At 38.3% G+C, this 15,236-nt stretch overlaps 1 protein-coding gene across 1 annotated transcript in view; it reads right to left on the reverse strand.

The window, feature by feature from the left end:
- Nucleotides 1-13,937, reverse strand: part of LOC139736391 (hormone-sensitive lipase-like) — a gene marked incomplete at its 5' end in the record, with an annotated part of 48,382 nt that extends 34,445 nt beyond the window's left edge. The window contains 2 exons of the mRNA XM_071647146.1: nucleotides 5,452-5,569; nucleotides 13,819-13,937. Of these exons, the coding sequence (XP_071503247.1) occupies nucleotides 5,452-5,569; nucleotides 13,819-13,937 (237 nt within the window). The remainder of the gene's footprint in view (nucleotides 1-5,451; nucleotides 5,570-13,818) is intronic.
- Nucleotides 13,938-15,236: the final 1,299 nt, after the last annotated feature.

Here is a 15,236-nt window from a genome sequence, read left to right on the forward strand (position 1 = left end):
GAGTTTGTGACTAAATCAAAACAGAATTTGTGAGAGAACTGTCACTTGGATTTAGCGAGGGGTTTTTCGTTTCGATCATGTATTGTATATGAAAGGTGGAATCTCAAATACTAAAGCCAGGATAATAAAACACACAACAAAAAGTCTTGCCCTAGTAAACCAAGTCTTGTCTAATTTGATGGGTTCCCACTGTCTTGCGATCCACTACTTATGGCACAATTGGCCATTGGTAGTTGATTGTGAAGTTTTGCCACTGTCTAGGACAATTTGAGTTATGATTGAAATCGTGGTCGCAGAGTAAATCACAGAGAATCAAATCACAGAGTAACCACTGTGATCATATCAGATCTTATCAGATCTTGAGGTTAGTCGTGGCAATCGCGTTGATCATAAAAAAAATTTTGAGCTGCCCAAAACTTTTCTACAGTCATTGCAATCAATATGACTGACCTGGAGATCTGATTCTATCACCACAGTGACTTCAATAATTTCATTAGTGACACAGATTGTGATAGTTATTTCAAAAAATCGAAAAGAAGAGGTTTTCGCTAACTGTTTACAAAAGAACAGCAGACTAAAAATCTGCAGTAAATCTTACATCTAAGACCTCACAGATGAAGAAGAAATGTTACAATCATCTGACAGTCAATTTCATCTGTCAAATCACAAAACTGTATTCTTCTGTTCAGAGGTGACAACAGAAAAAGAATTAAAGGAAATATTCTGAGTCCATTTTGCTCACAAAAGAAAAAAATGAAATAAAAATTCTGATAATAGTGCATGAAATCCTTGAAAAAAAAAAGACAGAAATGCACTTTTACTGTATTTCTATTGAAAACCCCTTCTGGAAACTGATCATTTGTGGCCTTAAAAGATAATGACCCCAACCCTGATATCTTCTGGTGCTGGCAAACATCAGTAAAATATGGCATTTAATGCAGAGAACTGACTTTGAAAGGCAAAAGGGTGGGCAGAAAAAAAAAACACAAACAAAAACCAAAAAAAGGACTTCACTAAGCTCTGCTTTTTAACCCGCTGAAGACTAGTCCCGAGTATACTCGAGCAGGTGTCTATGGGAAATGCATGTTATAGCAAAATCAGCCCGTCCTCTACAGGTTAAAGAATTATAAGTCTAGGCAGCTTCTGGCTGCTACTCTAAGATTCTCCCCTTCCTCCCCCGCGATGTGAGGCTGTAATCTCTCAGATGGGGCGGTGAAATCTCGCCCACGAGACGCTGGAAGAAATCAGTGTGTAAATCACGCAAAAATCCCCCCCGTTTGCAAACCTCCCTCGGACAGCCCTACTCTTGCCATGGCATTTTGGCAACACTCTGCCCTTCCCGAGGCTCTGTTTAGCCAAGCGTGATGTTTGCCATCGCTCACGTTCAGGGCGTCATCAATGTGCAACAAAATGACAAAAATGGCTTTTTCTTTGGGGGAAAGGCATTTCAATATTTCATAAACACTCCAGATCATATCATATTTCAGACATGCGGGAGAGAGATTTACAGGGGTTTTTTTTTTTTTTTTGTTAGCCTCACCGTTGCTTCCCTCGTCGTAAAGCCTTCAGGGTTTCATTGCATCATTTTGAGTCTGGTCGAGATGAAATACATAATGTAATTACACGGTAGTCACCTTTCAGAGAGATTCTGAGGATTTTGCCAACACGGAAGAAATTTTGTAATCTTCCATCTCTTGACGATAAGTGAAGGACTGGGGGAAAAATGTTACATTCCAGTTGTTGGGAGAAAAGAAACATTTTACAGAATTTTCCAGGGACAAATTTGGAATTATTAATGTGAATATATCCAGGCATTGTTCATATCACCCTACAACAAACATGTGAAGTGATTTTAATGAGAAACAAATCAAAGATGTGGATTGGAAATGAGGAATGGTATGATGGTAAATGAAACTTAATTGGAAGCCCAGTGGTATAGTGGATTCTCACACACTCTCACACAGAAGAGTCACAGTTCAAAGCCAATCAGGAGCTCACATATGGACTTTATAGAAAAGATGTCTTCTACATGACAACCCTCTTGACCCATGATAAACAGATTAAAGGACAAGTTCACCTTCATAAACATAAGGATTGAGAGAATGTAGCAATATTAGTAGCACACATCATTGAAAGTTTGAGGAAAATCAGACAATCCGTTCAAAAGTTATGAATTTTTGAAGTTTTTTTGCAGTACCCGCTGGATGAGAAGACTACTGCAGTGTATGAATAACTTAGATGTCACATGCGTACAACAATATAAGGAAAATATAAAGAGAATTTCACATATTTCCATCTTTTGAAAAAAGTACACATTCCCCTGACTCGTTACCGATAAATGTTATGGGTAATATTATTCCCCCTGCCTTTAGAAAGAGGCAAGTCAATTGCTCTTTTATTATGCGAAAAAAGTGAAAATATGTTGAATTTTCTTTTATATTTTCTTTATACTGTTGTACGCATATGACTCACAAGCTGTAGTAGTCTCCTCATCCAGCGGTTCCAACACAAAAATTTAAAAAATTCATAACTTTTGCATCGATTGTCCAATTTTCCTCAAACTTTCACTGATGTGTTCTACTAATATTGTTGCATTTTCTCAATCCTTATGTTTATGAAGGTGAACTTGTCCTTTAAGTACCCAGAATTGCTGGGGCAATGGTGATGACAGGGCCTTCCATGCTGGCAGTCACAATGCTGGAAAGGCTGCTTGTTTTTAAGGATGTATTGATATGAAAGAAAAAGGAAACTAAATCACAGTCATGACACTTCTGTGTATAGGAAGTGAGTATGTAAGCTCACCACTCTCACTCAGTGTTACTTTTGTACATGTCTTTTAATCCTCAGTAGTCACCTAGTTCTAGTGTTAAAGTAAGGGAGTTATCTTCCACTTTAAATCATGGAATCAACCTTGACCCATTGAAGAGGAGCTGATTTTGCTATAACACACATATCCCATATTGACAACTGCCCACACGTACCTGGGGCTACACTTCAGTGGGTTAACCCGTTGAGGACGGTTTGATTTTGCTACAACACGCATTTCCCATAGACGCTTGCTCGAGTATACTCGGGACTCGTCCTCAACAGGTTAAGCAAGCCCAGCAGTATAGGTTGACCAGCCCCCCCCCCCCTACACACCCCCCCCCCCCCCTACACACACACACACACAGACACACACACACACACACACACACACACACACACACACACACACACACACACACACACACACACACATACACATACACACACCCACACACATACTGCATATAATTGTTTATATGGTGTGGTGTTATTGCATTTTTGTCAAATATCAAAATGTCTTCATGTTTTTCCCTCATTGAGTATATCGTCGCTAGGGTGACAAGACCTTGTATCTGCAATTTTGGTGAAAATGACTTTTTTGGATTAATGGTCAAATAATAGGTTAAGTGATGTCCTGTCCAAATCCCAACTGTCTTACTCCAAAAATGAAGCCACCACACCATGTCAAAGGAAAGGCTATCCCATTCGCCACAGTGCTTTGGCCGCCATGTTTTTTGGCTCTCCTGAACATTTGACATTTTGTAGATACGAGGTCTTGTCGCCCCAGCGACGATATGCTTCCTGTATTGATCCTACATTTGGTAATTTTGGGTCTTGATAGATACATATGTAGAGATAACCTGAAATTAAATAGAAACAAAAGATAATTGCTTCCTTTTGGTACTGTAGGCCAGTCCACTGATAGCCTCAGCTCTTCACTGCCTGGGCAGCTTTCAACTTTTCTATGCTTTTGGTTCGTTTCATTCTCCACTTGGCACTTCTGCTGACAGGTTTTCTTTGCTGATAGGAGAAGATAGTTTGACGGCCCTGATTATCGGTGAACGGGGGGCTTGTCTTCTCATCATTCTTTATCGTATTAGGCGCGATCAGACTGGCAAAAGATCGAGAAGTTTAAAGGGAAGATAAACCCCAAGAGCAATGTGGATTGAGTGAAAGCAGCAACATTAGAAGAACACATCAGTGAAAGTTTGAAGAAAATCGGACAATCGATGCACAAGTTATGAATTTTTAAAGTTTTGGTGTTGGAACCACTGGATGAGGAGACTACTAGAGGTTATGACGTGTGAGTGGACAACAATACCAAGAAAATATAAAGAAAATTGTACAAAAATCCATTTTTCATGAAAATTACAAATTCCATCAACTTGATATTGACATATGTTAAGGGTAGCAATTATTCCCCCTGCTTTCTGAAAGAGGTTGGTCCATTTCTCTGTCATAATTCTAGAAAAGTGAATTTTTGTTGAATTTCCTTTATATTTTCTTTGTATTGTTGTCCACTCATACGTCATATCCTCTGGTAGTCTCCTCATCCAGCGGTTCCAACACCAAAACTTTAAAAATTCATAACTTTTGCATCGATTGTCCGATTTTCCTCAAACTTTTACTGATGTGTTCTACTAATGTTGCTGCTTTCACTCAATCCACATTGCTTGTTGGGTTTACCTTCCCTTTAAGATCGCGAAGTTTGGGCCATTGGCACGTGCATAAGAAGGAGTGCGCCGTCCGATGGCTAGTGATTGTGATGTAACAATGCACATCTGTACATGACAATGGCCTCGCGCTTCGGAGGCACTGCCCGCAAACAGATCGAGAAGTTTTGCGGGAAGTTTGCAGTCACACTGGCAAAACTTCGAGATCTTATCCAGATCGCGATCGTAAACTTCTCAATTTTTTGCCAGTGTGACCGTACCTATTATGGCAGCGTGCATGACGGACTGTTGCTATTGTTTCAACTGAGCGATTTTCTCTCTAGTTATCTCTCGTTATGGATGAGTTTTGACAAGATGAATCAAAGTAAACAAACAAATGTGGCAGGTTAGGGCTGCTGTCTGGGCACGTGGGAACTTCAAACTACATCTATACCCCCCTCCCTTCCCATCCTCTACCCCCCCCCCCCCCCCCCATACACACACACACAGACACAGACACAAACACACACACACACACTCACATACTGTACTCTCTCTCACAAACATTCTGGGAAAGGGAATACAGACAGGCATTATTGTAAAACACAATATTTTTGTGGCATGAAATTTTCGCGAGTTGCCTCTAACATTCAATGCATATAGTGTAGACAAGAACTTTCGCATGCATTTTAATTTCGGGAATCTTGGCTCTCACAAAATTTGCGAAATTAAAATGCATGCAAACATTACTCACTTTACAGTATGTTTTTTGCAGCATACCAGCCTTCTCAGATCCACCCACTGAATTTCAAAATCACATTGCACCATTACATTATCTTCTCCGTTTTAAGGTAATAATATTATGGTCTTCCTATCTATGGTAGCCTCTTCAGTGTTGACAATGTTATACCAGAGGGCCCTGCCAGATGGCATAAAGGGTTAAAACTGGCAGACAACACTTGGCAAAAGAAAGAATGCAAGTCTGACTTACTGCGATGACATCGCCCTCCGTGATAGACCAGAATGCCTTGCAGAAGCGGATGTCCGACTTGTTGGTGATGTCCAGGATCTGTTTCCCCCGGGCCTCTGGGTTCGTTAGGTACCTGCCGCTAGGAAAGGGAAACATTAAGCACCAGAAAGTGGTGCACTTGACACAGTGTGTGTGTGTGGATGTTGGCGTGTTAGTGTTAGTGTTGGGTGTTAGGTGTCTGGGGGTTAGGTGTTAGCATTTAGCACCAGAAAGTGGTGGACTTGACAAAAATGTGTGCATGGTGGGGATGGTGGCATGTTAGTGCTAGCTGTTTGGGGGTTAGGTGTTAGGTGTTAGCATTTATTTGCACCAAAAAGTGGTGTACTTGACACAGTGTGATAGTGTTTGGTGTTGTGGTGTACTTGACACAGTGTGATAGTGTTTGGTGTTTGGGTGTCAAGCCGTTTGTGTTACACAGGACTCAACATTAGCAGTAGCCCCGGGCCACTAAATATTGATGTTGGGCCACTAAATTTCCTAAAAGCTATTTTTGGTGGCCCGATCAGGCAGCTAAAAATTAAAAATGAATCTTTATATTTCCCCTTATTTCTGGTCACTACATTTCTATTTTGGGCCACCACAATTTCAGATTCAAAGATTTTAGCAGCCTGAGGGGACCTCAACAGAAAAAAAAAAGTTATTGTAAAGCCCTGAGTTAAGTGCTACATTTGTGTTTGTGGCGCAGACCAAGTGGGTATGAGGCAAAGATGTGATAGTGCAGTTAGTGACTAATTGCAAGAATTAGTGTTTGAACACGTCAATCAATCAAGTGTATGGTGTGAATATGATTATCATCCTCAGGATTGTACTTTGTATCTGACTTTCGTTTTTTTTTTTTTTAAATCACCGAAAACGTTTTATCAATCACTATAAAACTTTCATCTTTTCTGTATTCTGATGTGATCAATGGTGTTGAGTGTTTCAGTTTTCTCAAGACACTGTTCACAAAATTGCAGAAGCATTGATAGGAATGTAAGTAAAGAAGCAAAACATACAACAATGTGTTAGTTTACATTTAATTGCATACTAGAAGTATTATGTCTAATGATATGAGATCTTCACTTTTTTTAATCAAGGAAAATGAGGTATGACTACACACTACAACAAATTTAAGGAAAATATTTTACTAATTGATTTTCTGTTTGAGAGGCAGAAGGGTACTGATTCTATGCAGGGTCTACAGAGTTAATGCTTTCTGCATCTAAACTGAAGGTATATGGTATAGTAGTAACAGCACACACAGATGCCAGCAAAGGATTGAGTAATTTCACAAGCAGAAGGTCTGTATTACTTAAACAGTCTTACAGCTACATTTTGACTATATATGGTACCAGTTGCATGAAACCTTTTATCGCGGAAAAAAATATGGCAAGAACTCAAACCTCAGATAAAAAGTAACCAAAGTTTTCTCAGGTAAAAAGTTTTTCACAACAGGCACCTGACATGTATAGGACCAAAACTCAATGGCATACTATCTATGTGGATGTCTGTAAAATAAAATTTGTGTATCCATGTATGTGTAAGATATTTGGTGCTATATGACTATCGTCAGCAGTACGTCTCTCAGCATGACAATACAAAAGAAATAAGAGAACTCTACCACTAGTTTCTTTTCATTTCTTTTTCTTTTTTTCTTTTTTTTTTTTTGGTGGATGTAGAAAATAATAACTGTTTCTTATATATCTTTTAAAAACAGATATCATGGATAGCTCGCCAATTTGCAGCCAAAGTACACTTTTGGGGAAACCACCTGACCTGATCATCCCTCACTCATCATAAAGAATAATGACCCCTCTGTAAAACTTCCCTGAACTCATTGTATGATCAAATAGGGGGGGGGGGGGAACTAAATCATTCCACAAGAGATAAAATTGGGATGAGGAAATTGCTCTGAGGCAAAATTTTTATGACAAATCTCTCTCTTCATGTATTCATAAGTTTCCATTCAATCAAAATAAGCTCATGAAATCCCCATGTTCTTGTAAAATGTCACTGTATTGCTTTCTACAGTATATGGTCTTGATGAGTTTTCTTTCTTCCTTTTAATTTTTGCTGTGTTCAAATTTGTGGTCATGTGAGTGTGCTGCCATTCTAATCACCATTCATAACAAAATCCAGCTGGATTTCAAGTTTATCAACATCAAATGTACCATGGCATCAATATCCATCAATATATTTCAAATGTCATCAAGTAGTATGCATGTAGAATGCTGTTAACACAGTATATTTTGAAATGTCTTTTCTCTTTCTTTCTTTTTTTTTTTTGAAGAGAACTTCGGGAGTTGTCCGACATTCATGAAATTGAAGACTCACAGCAAATATTGTCCCAACCCTTTCCCATAACAGAATTATACTCTTTATATTGCCTCCAGAATGGAATATTCCCAACTCCTCTCCTGTGGAAAGGTAAAACTGTTTCCATTTCTGTCACTGCGGTTATTGATTGCAAAGTTGACCACTCATGAAATTGTCATGCAAGTCCCACTTTGCGAAGTATCATACTTGCAAAATATATAGCGTATAACAGTGCAACACTGTCTAAAGTATGGCTTTGTGTTTTGCTTGTTTTGTAATATTAGCAAGCCCCATTTCTTGACACAAAATTCTTTGCCTATAGAATAGGCTAACAAATTGTGATGAGTAACATACACGGAAAAAACAAACAAACAAAAAAACAGAAAGATAATTCTGACTGTATCATATTAAACACACACTTAACTGTGGTATACAATTTGTAAGATTGATATATACAATTATTGTATGCCATAATAAACAAGAAGGAGAGGGATACCAATATTGCCCAAACAATTATCAGCAAACATGAATACCAGACTGAGCAATCCTTTTACAAGATGCTTTTACAAGATACCTCAATATAACAGGATTATATATAATTTTTAATAGAATAATATCAGTCAGTAATGATGTAAGGTAATAAACCCCCACAAGACCGGCACTCTACAATGCAACTGACGCTGTATACAGACAGTTTGTTTATGGTAATGTCTGGATTAATGATGATATATACCCTCAGTCAAATCCATTAACAGGATACAGAAGCAAATAAGAGTACAATTTACACATATGAAGAGTTTATTTGCAAAAGGGGCTAGATCCACTTTTAGTACTTTGGAGAAAAACTGGTTTGTTTGTGAGAATTTGCACACAAGTATATGGAAAATCTAAATCTATTTTTTTTTTAATTCTGTGCTGTGATGCTAATAACTAAATTTTCATCAAAAATGGACCTAGCCCCTTTTGCAAATAAGCTCTTCATAATATACATGCCGAATGAAAACAAACAGACACAAAAAAAGGATCACTGGCCAACAGAGAGAGGAAAACAACAGGAAAAAGGTGAAGAATCGCACTATTTTCATTTCCAGTCTTTAAAAGCTATAACAGCGAGAGTAGATTTCCTGGCCTTGTACAAGTTATAAAGTATCCGGTAATTCTACCCACCATGTAGATTCCCTCTGAGATGCTCTCTATATACAAGGTTGTTATCTTAGAAGGACGTTCCATCCCACTAATACTTTCAATTCGCCTATTTCAATCCTAAAAGTCACCACAATATCTTGACAAATAGAAAGCTCAAAGACACCCTGAGAAGGATTGCTTGCTTGTTGATGGTTTATAGAATGATACGACGTAGGCTTTTGGTCTCTGAAAATAATTTCACATTATCATACCCTTTCCCTCAGACATTTACCTCAGACTGGATTATAGTATTTTTGCTGAAGCTTGTATGGCATTACATAGCCTTCTACCCACCCCTCCCTCTTGATCAAAATGGGACACAGTATAATTAAACATCAGTCCAGAGTCACTCCTGACCAAACAGCTTTTAAACCATTATTCAATGAAATGCCTGAAATCGCTTGTCTTATTACTGTATGCATTATTGCACTATACCTTTTGAATCACTTCTAATGCATACAAAATATTTTGATATAAGGATATAGCACCCGACAGCAAAAATGTAGTTTTTGATTCTTGATGAGTTGCCAGATATCGAATCAGATACTAGTATTAGTCACTGATATTTATGTATTACAAATAAGCAAATTCCCTTTTAATAGCACTTGGCCACTTTCACTTTCATAAATTCTCTTCAATCTGTTGCTTTCCGTAATTTTGCTACGTTTAAAACAACTTTCCCTTTCGGGGTAGACTCTTACCCATATCGCTGCATTACAATGGATGGCACATGAATACTCCATAGGTTTGCATTACGCATTTCTGAGGTATTAGTACAGAAATGTATATAATCAGGGAATGTTCCCGCAGAAAGAAATGAATGACAGCTACGAAAATATAGATATGGGTTTTAATTTTATCTTTCAAGAGCTTGGGAGAGATATAGTAAACACACATATTGTACATAATTGTAAGTACAGTGTAGTATACCATAGTGGGTACTTAGGGTGAAGCAGTGCTGTCTATGCCATATATTTTGCAGTGGTTCTTTTCTCAAGACATTTGCGAGTGGCCTTGCATTCTCAAAAGTAAACACGTTCACGAGTATTACCTTTTCACACAAGTGCAATGATTTGCCCCAAAGGTTGGAAATGTTAGCCTCGAGCTTCTCTTGCACACTGATGATACCCAAAATCTGTCCATCATTGCAGATCCCGATATGCAAATTCAACAACTCACAAAACTTGTTGTGTAAGGTCCACCTCACAAAACATATGGCATAACAGCAGAGAGTTTTGTTAATAGCTGTATGTATCCTTCTTCAGAGTGCATATATTTAGTGGTAGGGGGTTAAAACGAGGCTTTTAGATAGTGCATTATCCGTTCCAGCAATTCTCAATTTGGCTCACCTACGCCTGCTAGGTAGCTTTGACTGCGATCGCCTGAGGACGAGAAGCGTGGGTGTTAAGGTCACTCACTGGACACAAAACTGACCGGCTTTTCAGCGCACAAAGATTACACTTGACCACACGCCTAGCAGGACATTCAACAAGTATCATTTACATTCTAGATGCATTGACAACCATTTACACAGTATACAATAAACAGGGTAAGTGGGAGTGATGAAATAATTTTCCTTCTTCAAATATATTTTGGCAGTTATGGAGTTCACTAAATGTTAATCTCTGATAACAAAAATAGTTTGTCATTCATTTTGACATCAAGACATTGGTCTTGATTTCTTGTCTACTTTTTCAATCACACAGTGTTTGTGTTGTGTCACTTCTTCTGGTACACCCACAAACCTCATATATGTGACAAGAATTTGCACTGGTTGCATTGTACCACACTACACTATTGCCACAGAGCACATAATCTAGTATATTATACAGCAATCAAGATCATGCATTATTTGCTCATACATTCAAGTTGATTATACATAAAAAATGATCATAAAAGAAGAGCTATGGTTTGTCATATCTTGTTGGCGAGTCATATTTGTTGGATTGTTTTGTTCCCGCTTTTGTTGTTGGTTTTGCTTCTGTGTGTGTGTGTTCTGTTTTGTTGTTGTTGTTTGTCTGTTTTTTTCAGGTGGCTTCCCAAAAATGTACTTTGACCTGACACACTTCAGCAGAAGATGTAGAAATACTGAAAACAAATGTGGGGCTTTACAATTCCCCTACCCCTTCCATTACAAAAACAAATAAATTTGGCCATTTTGACAGGCATTTCGCATGTAACTGGCAGATCGGCAAATTCACACAATCTGAAGAACCAATTACGTACGGGAGATACATAATGTGATACCCATAATTCCTCTGGTTTCTCACAAGGTATGGTGTTTGAATTGCTACTTGGATACACCTTGCAGTATTAAATATGAGAGAAAGAGACGAGTGTGGCTTTTGATCTCTCACAGACAGTTGTATCTTACAATGATGAAATGTACAGTAAGACATTGTGGTGCACTTTTCTGTAAGGGAGCATTACATTGTCAGTGTCATGCTCTGCTACTATGGCAACACTTTTTTTTTTTGCTGTTGTTGTGGGGTTTTTATATTGCCAAGGAGTGTAATCTTTAGATTCATCATTTTGCTGCTGATGCTGCTGCCGTTGTTGTTGTTGTTGTTGTTGTTGTTGTTGTTGTTGTTGTTGTTGTTGTTGTTGTTGTTGTTGTTGTTGTTGTTGCTGCTGCTGCTTCCTTGATTTCCAAACTCGACCTCTTCCACACAGACTGAACAAATTCGCAGTCTTGAAGAGACAGCTACAACAATCTTTAAACATTCCATTTTTCACAGAAAGTGTTACAGATACTTTTATGCAAGTAAAACAGATTATATGGAATTGATATCAGTGGAACATTTTCAAGTCTTGCAAAATAGGATGGACGGTATAAAATGATATTCTGTAATATCATATAGAAATTACAATACATGGCTGCCCCCTCAAATGGATATTGAACTTTCAAAGTGATACCAAGTTTTCAGCAGCTCAAGTTAATGTCAAGATATTCGCTTGCGGTCACAACAAAACTATCATTCTGCAATATCGAGCACTATTTTGAGCACGACATATTCTGCGAGTTCTAGGTTAGGAGCAAACAACAGTATTGGTTTTCGTAAATCGATGATTGAGCTAAAGTCATCTATTTCGGTCCAGAGAGATTAAGCCGTGTCCTCGTGACAGTTGCGGTCCAATCCAACCAAAATACCCCGGCCTGTCGCATTTTGTTTCAATTGGTATTCCTCGATATTTGATATTAAATTGCAGTCTTTCTCTAAAGATTCTCCCCACACAAACAACTCAGTTTCCACAATGAGAACAAAGAAGTGTTTTCATTCACTATCTGTTGTGCACCTTACAAAATGTATCATCTTTTTTTAAAACTTACTCTGTGATAAAACACAAAAAGTGATCTGTTGACTTTAAATCTTGATTTTGTGATAGCATGCTGATAGGAGCTTACAATACACCTTGTGGGCTTTTGTCAGAGGTGAAAAAAGATTGAATAAATCCAAATTGAGAAGGTAAAAATTCTTGCCATGTGCAGAGAGTAATTTGGCAATCTTAGATGAGTGCATTTATTGTAGATAAAATATATCCCTGTTGGGGTGACAATGCTTCATATCTCAAAAATGTCAAACGTTCAGGGGAGCAAAAAAACATGGCAGCCAAAGCACTATGACAAATGGGATAGCCTTTCCTTTGACATGCAGTGTTGGCTTCATTTTTGGGGTAAGACAGCTAGGATATGGACAGGATCACTTCATTGATTATCTGACAACCTATCGAAGAAAAGGATTTTCACCAAAAAGTTGAGATACAAGGTCTTGTCGCCCCAGCAATGATATGTGTAAATAACTGAGTATGTGCTAACTGTGTGGTGTAGGTATGATTTCAATGGTGTGCAAACATTTAACAATTAAATCCTACAATACTTTATGCAACTGCTATAAATATTCACTAAAACCATGACTTTATTTTGGAAAATATGATTGCAGTGTGTTCTGTAAATGTCTTTTTTTATATATTAAGGGTATATTTTCACGTCATATCTAGATCTCTATGAGTGCAATTCACAACAAAAATACTGAAAATATCATATTCAGTGACTTTCTCCTATCATAACATATTAAAGCATCTCTTAAAAATGTTTTTATATTTTTGCTATCACTTTAATACTTAATTCATTTCAGTTACACAGATCAATAGGTCTTTCAACAAAGAAAGGATCAACTCATTTCTAGTTAGGTTTAAAAAGTTGAACTTCAAAAGCAGCGAATGATACTTAGTATGCAAACATTGTGCAAAAATAAAGAAAATACTAAAATCATAACACATTCAAAGATGATTCACAAAAGCAAATTAGGACTGCCACGCATGAAATCACAATGTGAGATCTTTACATTAAATTTTTGACAGGGTCAGAAAAATCAAGGAGAAAACTGGAAAACATGATACAGTTGTCAGCACTCAATACATCAATGAGACAATCTTGAATATGGAAATGGACAGAAATCTGCCTCATATGCATCAAATTACACAAATACATAGTGCTCACTTCTACATAACCAAAAATCATAGATCTTAATAGGATCAGTTAAGCCCCTCCGACTTCTTAAATGAGTGAGAGGTTGTAAACATCCCTTATTTAATTCTAAACTTGGTTGTTACATAATCATGGCCAGCACAAAAAAGTACATGAAGACAATGCATGCATTGAATGTACATGTACCGGGTACTTCATTCCTATTTGCCCTTGTTTTTTCAAGACAACCATCTTTTTTTTATACTTCAGAGAGTTGGATTAAACCAGACATAACCTCTGACATAGTTGCCATGACAACCATTAATACCCTAAAAGTTAAGCCTCTATTTTTATGGATCGAGATCTGCCCCAGCCTTTACCTGTGAAAGAAAGACGACGCCACCCGTGAGAAGGGCCCCTCGTACTTCTGGTAGCCCTCCGCGTAGGATGCCAGCGCCACAGCCACCGTTTGGAGGGGTTGCCATAGCGACTCACAGAACTGCGGGTAAAGGGAGATAAGGAACAAGGCAGCAGTAATTAACAAATGAGATTACTGATGTAGACGGCCTCATGCATGCTATATTACATAATGCATGGCATGCGTATTAATATGTTCAAGTCCCAATGATAAGCAAACCAATATGTTCACTGGTATTCTCATTATCTCCTCTCTCTCTCTCTCTCTCTCTCTCTCTCTCTCTCTCTCTCTCTTTTCTCTATCTTCTTTTTTGTATTGCCCACATCAGAATCAACTTTGTGTTTCCCAGGAGGGAAAATAATAAAAGTGTGTATATTGCAGACACTCTCAGGGTTTTTTTTTTCTTTTTCATGTTTCTTTTTCTCTTGAATCCATTTGAAGATTTCATTACAAATGAAAAGATGCAAGAATGCAAGAATTTTGGATGCAAGAATAGGAGTTTTGCTTCCAGTCAACGTGCACATATGGGCAATGCCCCGCCAGCAGGTGCCTAACGACATTAAGATGTAAATTCTATCTGGCGGGGCAAGCAAATTCTCAAAAATGTAATTAAACTAGCAGACTTGCTAACATAGCAGAAGAGGAAAGGATATAAGGATCCTAAAATAGCATTTCAACAAAAAAAAGATAGTGGAAACATTTGGTAAAATTTCCGGAAGCACAGCCTACGCCGCTGGCTTCGTGCCAAATTCGACATGCGGAATTCCTTCGACCAAATCCCCCTCCTGAGGTGTGCAAAACCTCAACAGACTGTCTTTGACGTAAGGCGCAACGGTCGTTAATCAGCAAATTGGGAGCCCCCCTTCATCGGAATATCTGCCAAAATGACAGATAAGCATGTGTACAGTTAATTATGCTTCCGCAGCCGTTCATGTCCATAAATGGCTCGGTGCGACACAGCAAATTTTTTTTCGACAATTTCACTGCTCTGCTCACACCTACATTTGTGCTGATTGCTGGAGTTTTGATGTATCCATCCTTAATGTGTCCCTCCCCATCCCCCTCCCCCTTTCATCTCCCCCCCCCCCTTTCATCTCCCCCCCCCCCCCACCACCCCATTCCAACTCCAAAGACACGCTACATCGAGATGAAACAAACAACTTTTTATAGTAAATCACATGTATCTCATAAACCAGCGTCTAATCCCCAAAGAAAGGACAGACGTCTTTATGGCTTCAGCCAAGAACGGCAGAAGGGCATAAGTGACGCCATGCAGTGTTCATGGAATTTAGTACCCTTTTGCATCCCACCTAAAAATGATGGGGCTTTTCCTGCAAGTGCTTAAATATCCTTTCTAACACCCCTTTGCTCCGCATTTGA

Source organism: Diadema antillarum, unplaced genomic scaffold, assembly GCF_040938485.1.
Source record: "Diadema antillarum isolate AM-2024a unplaced genomic scaffold, OU_Dant_1.0 seq00000643_RagTag, whole genome shotgun sequence".
Classification (NCBI taxonomy): Eukaryota; Metazoa; Echinodermata; class Echinoidea; order Diadematoida; family Diadematidae; genus Diadema; species Diadema antillarum.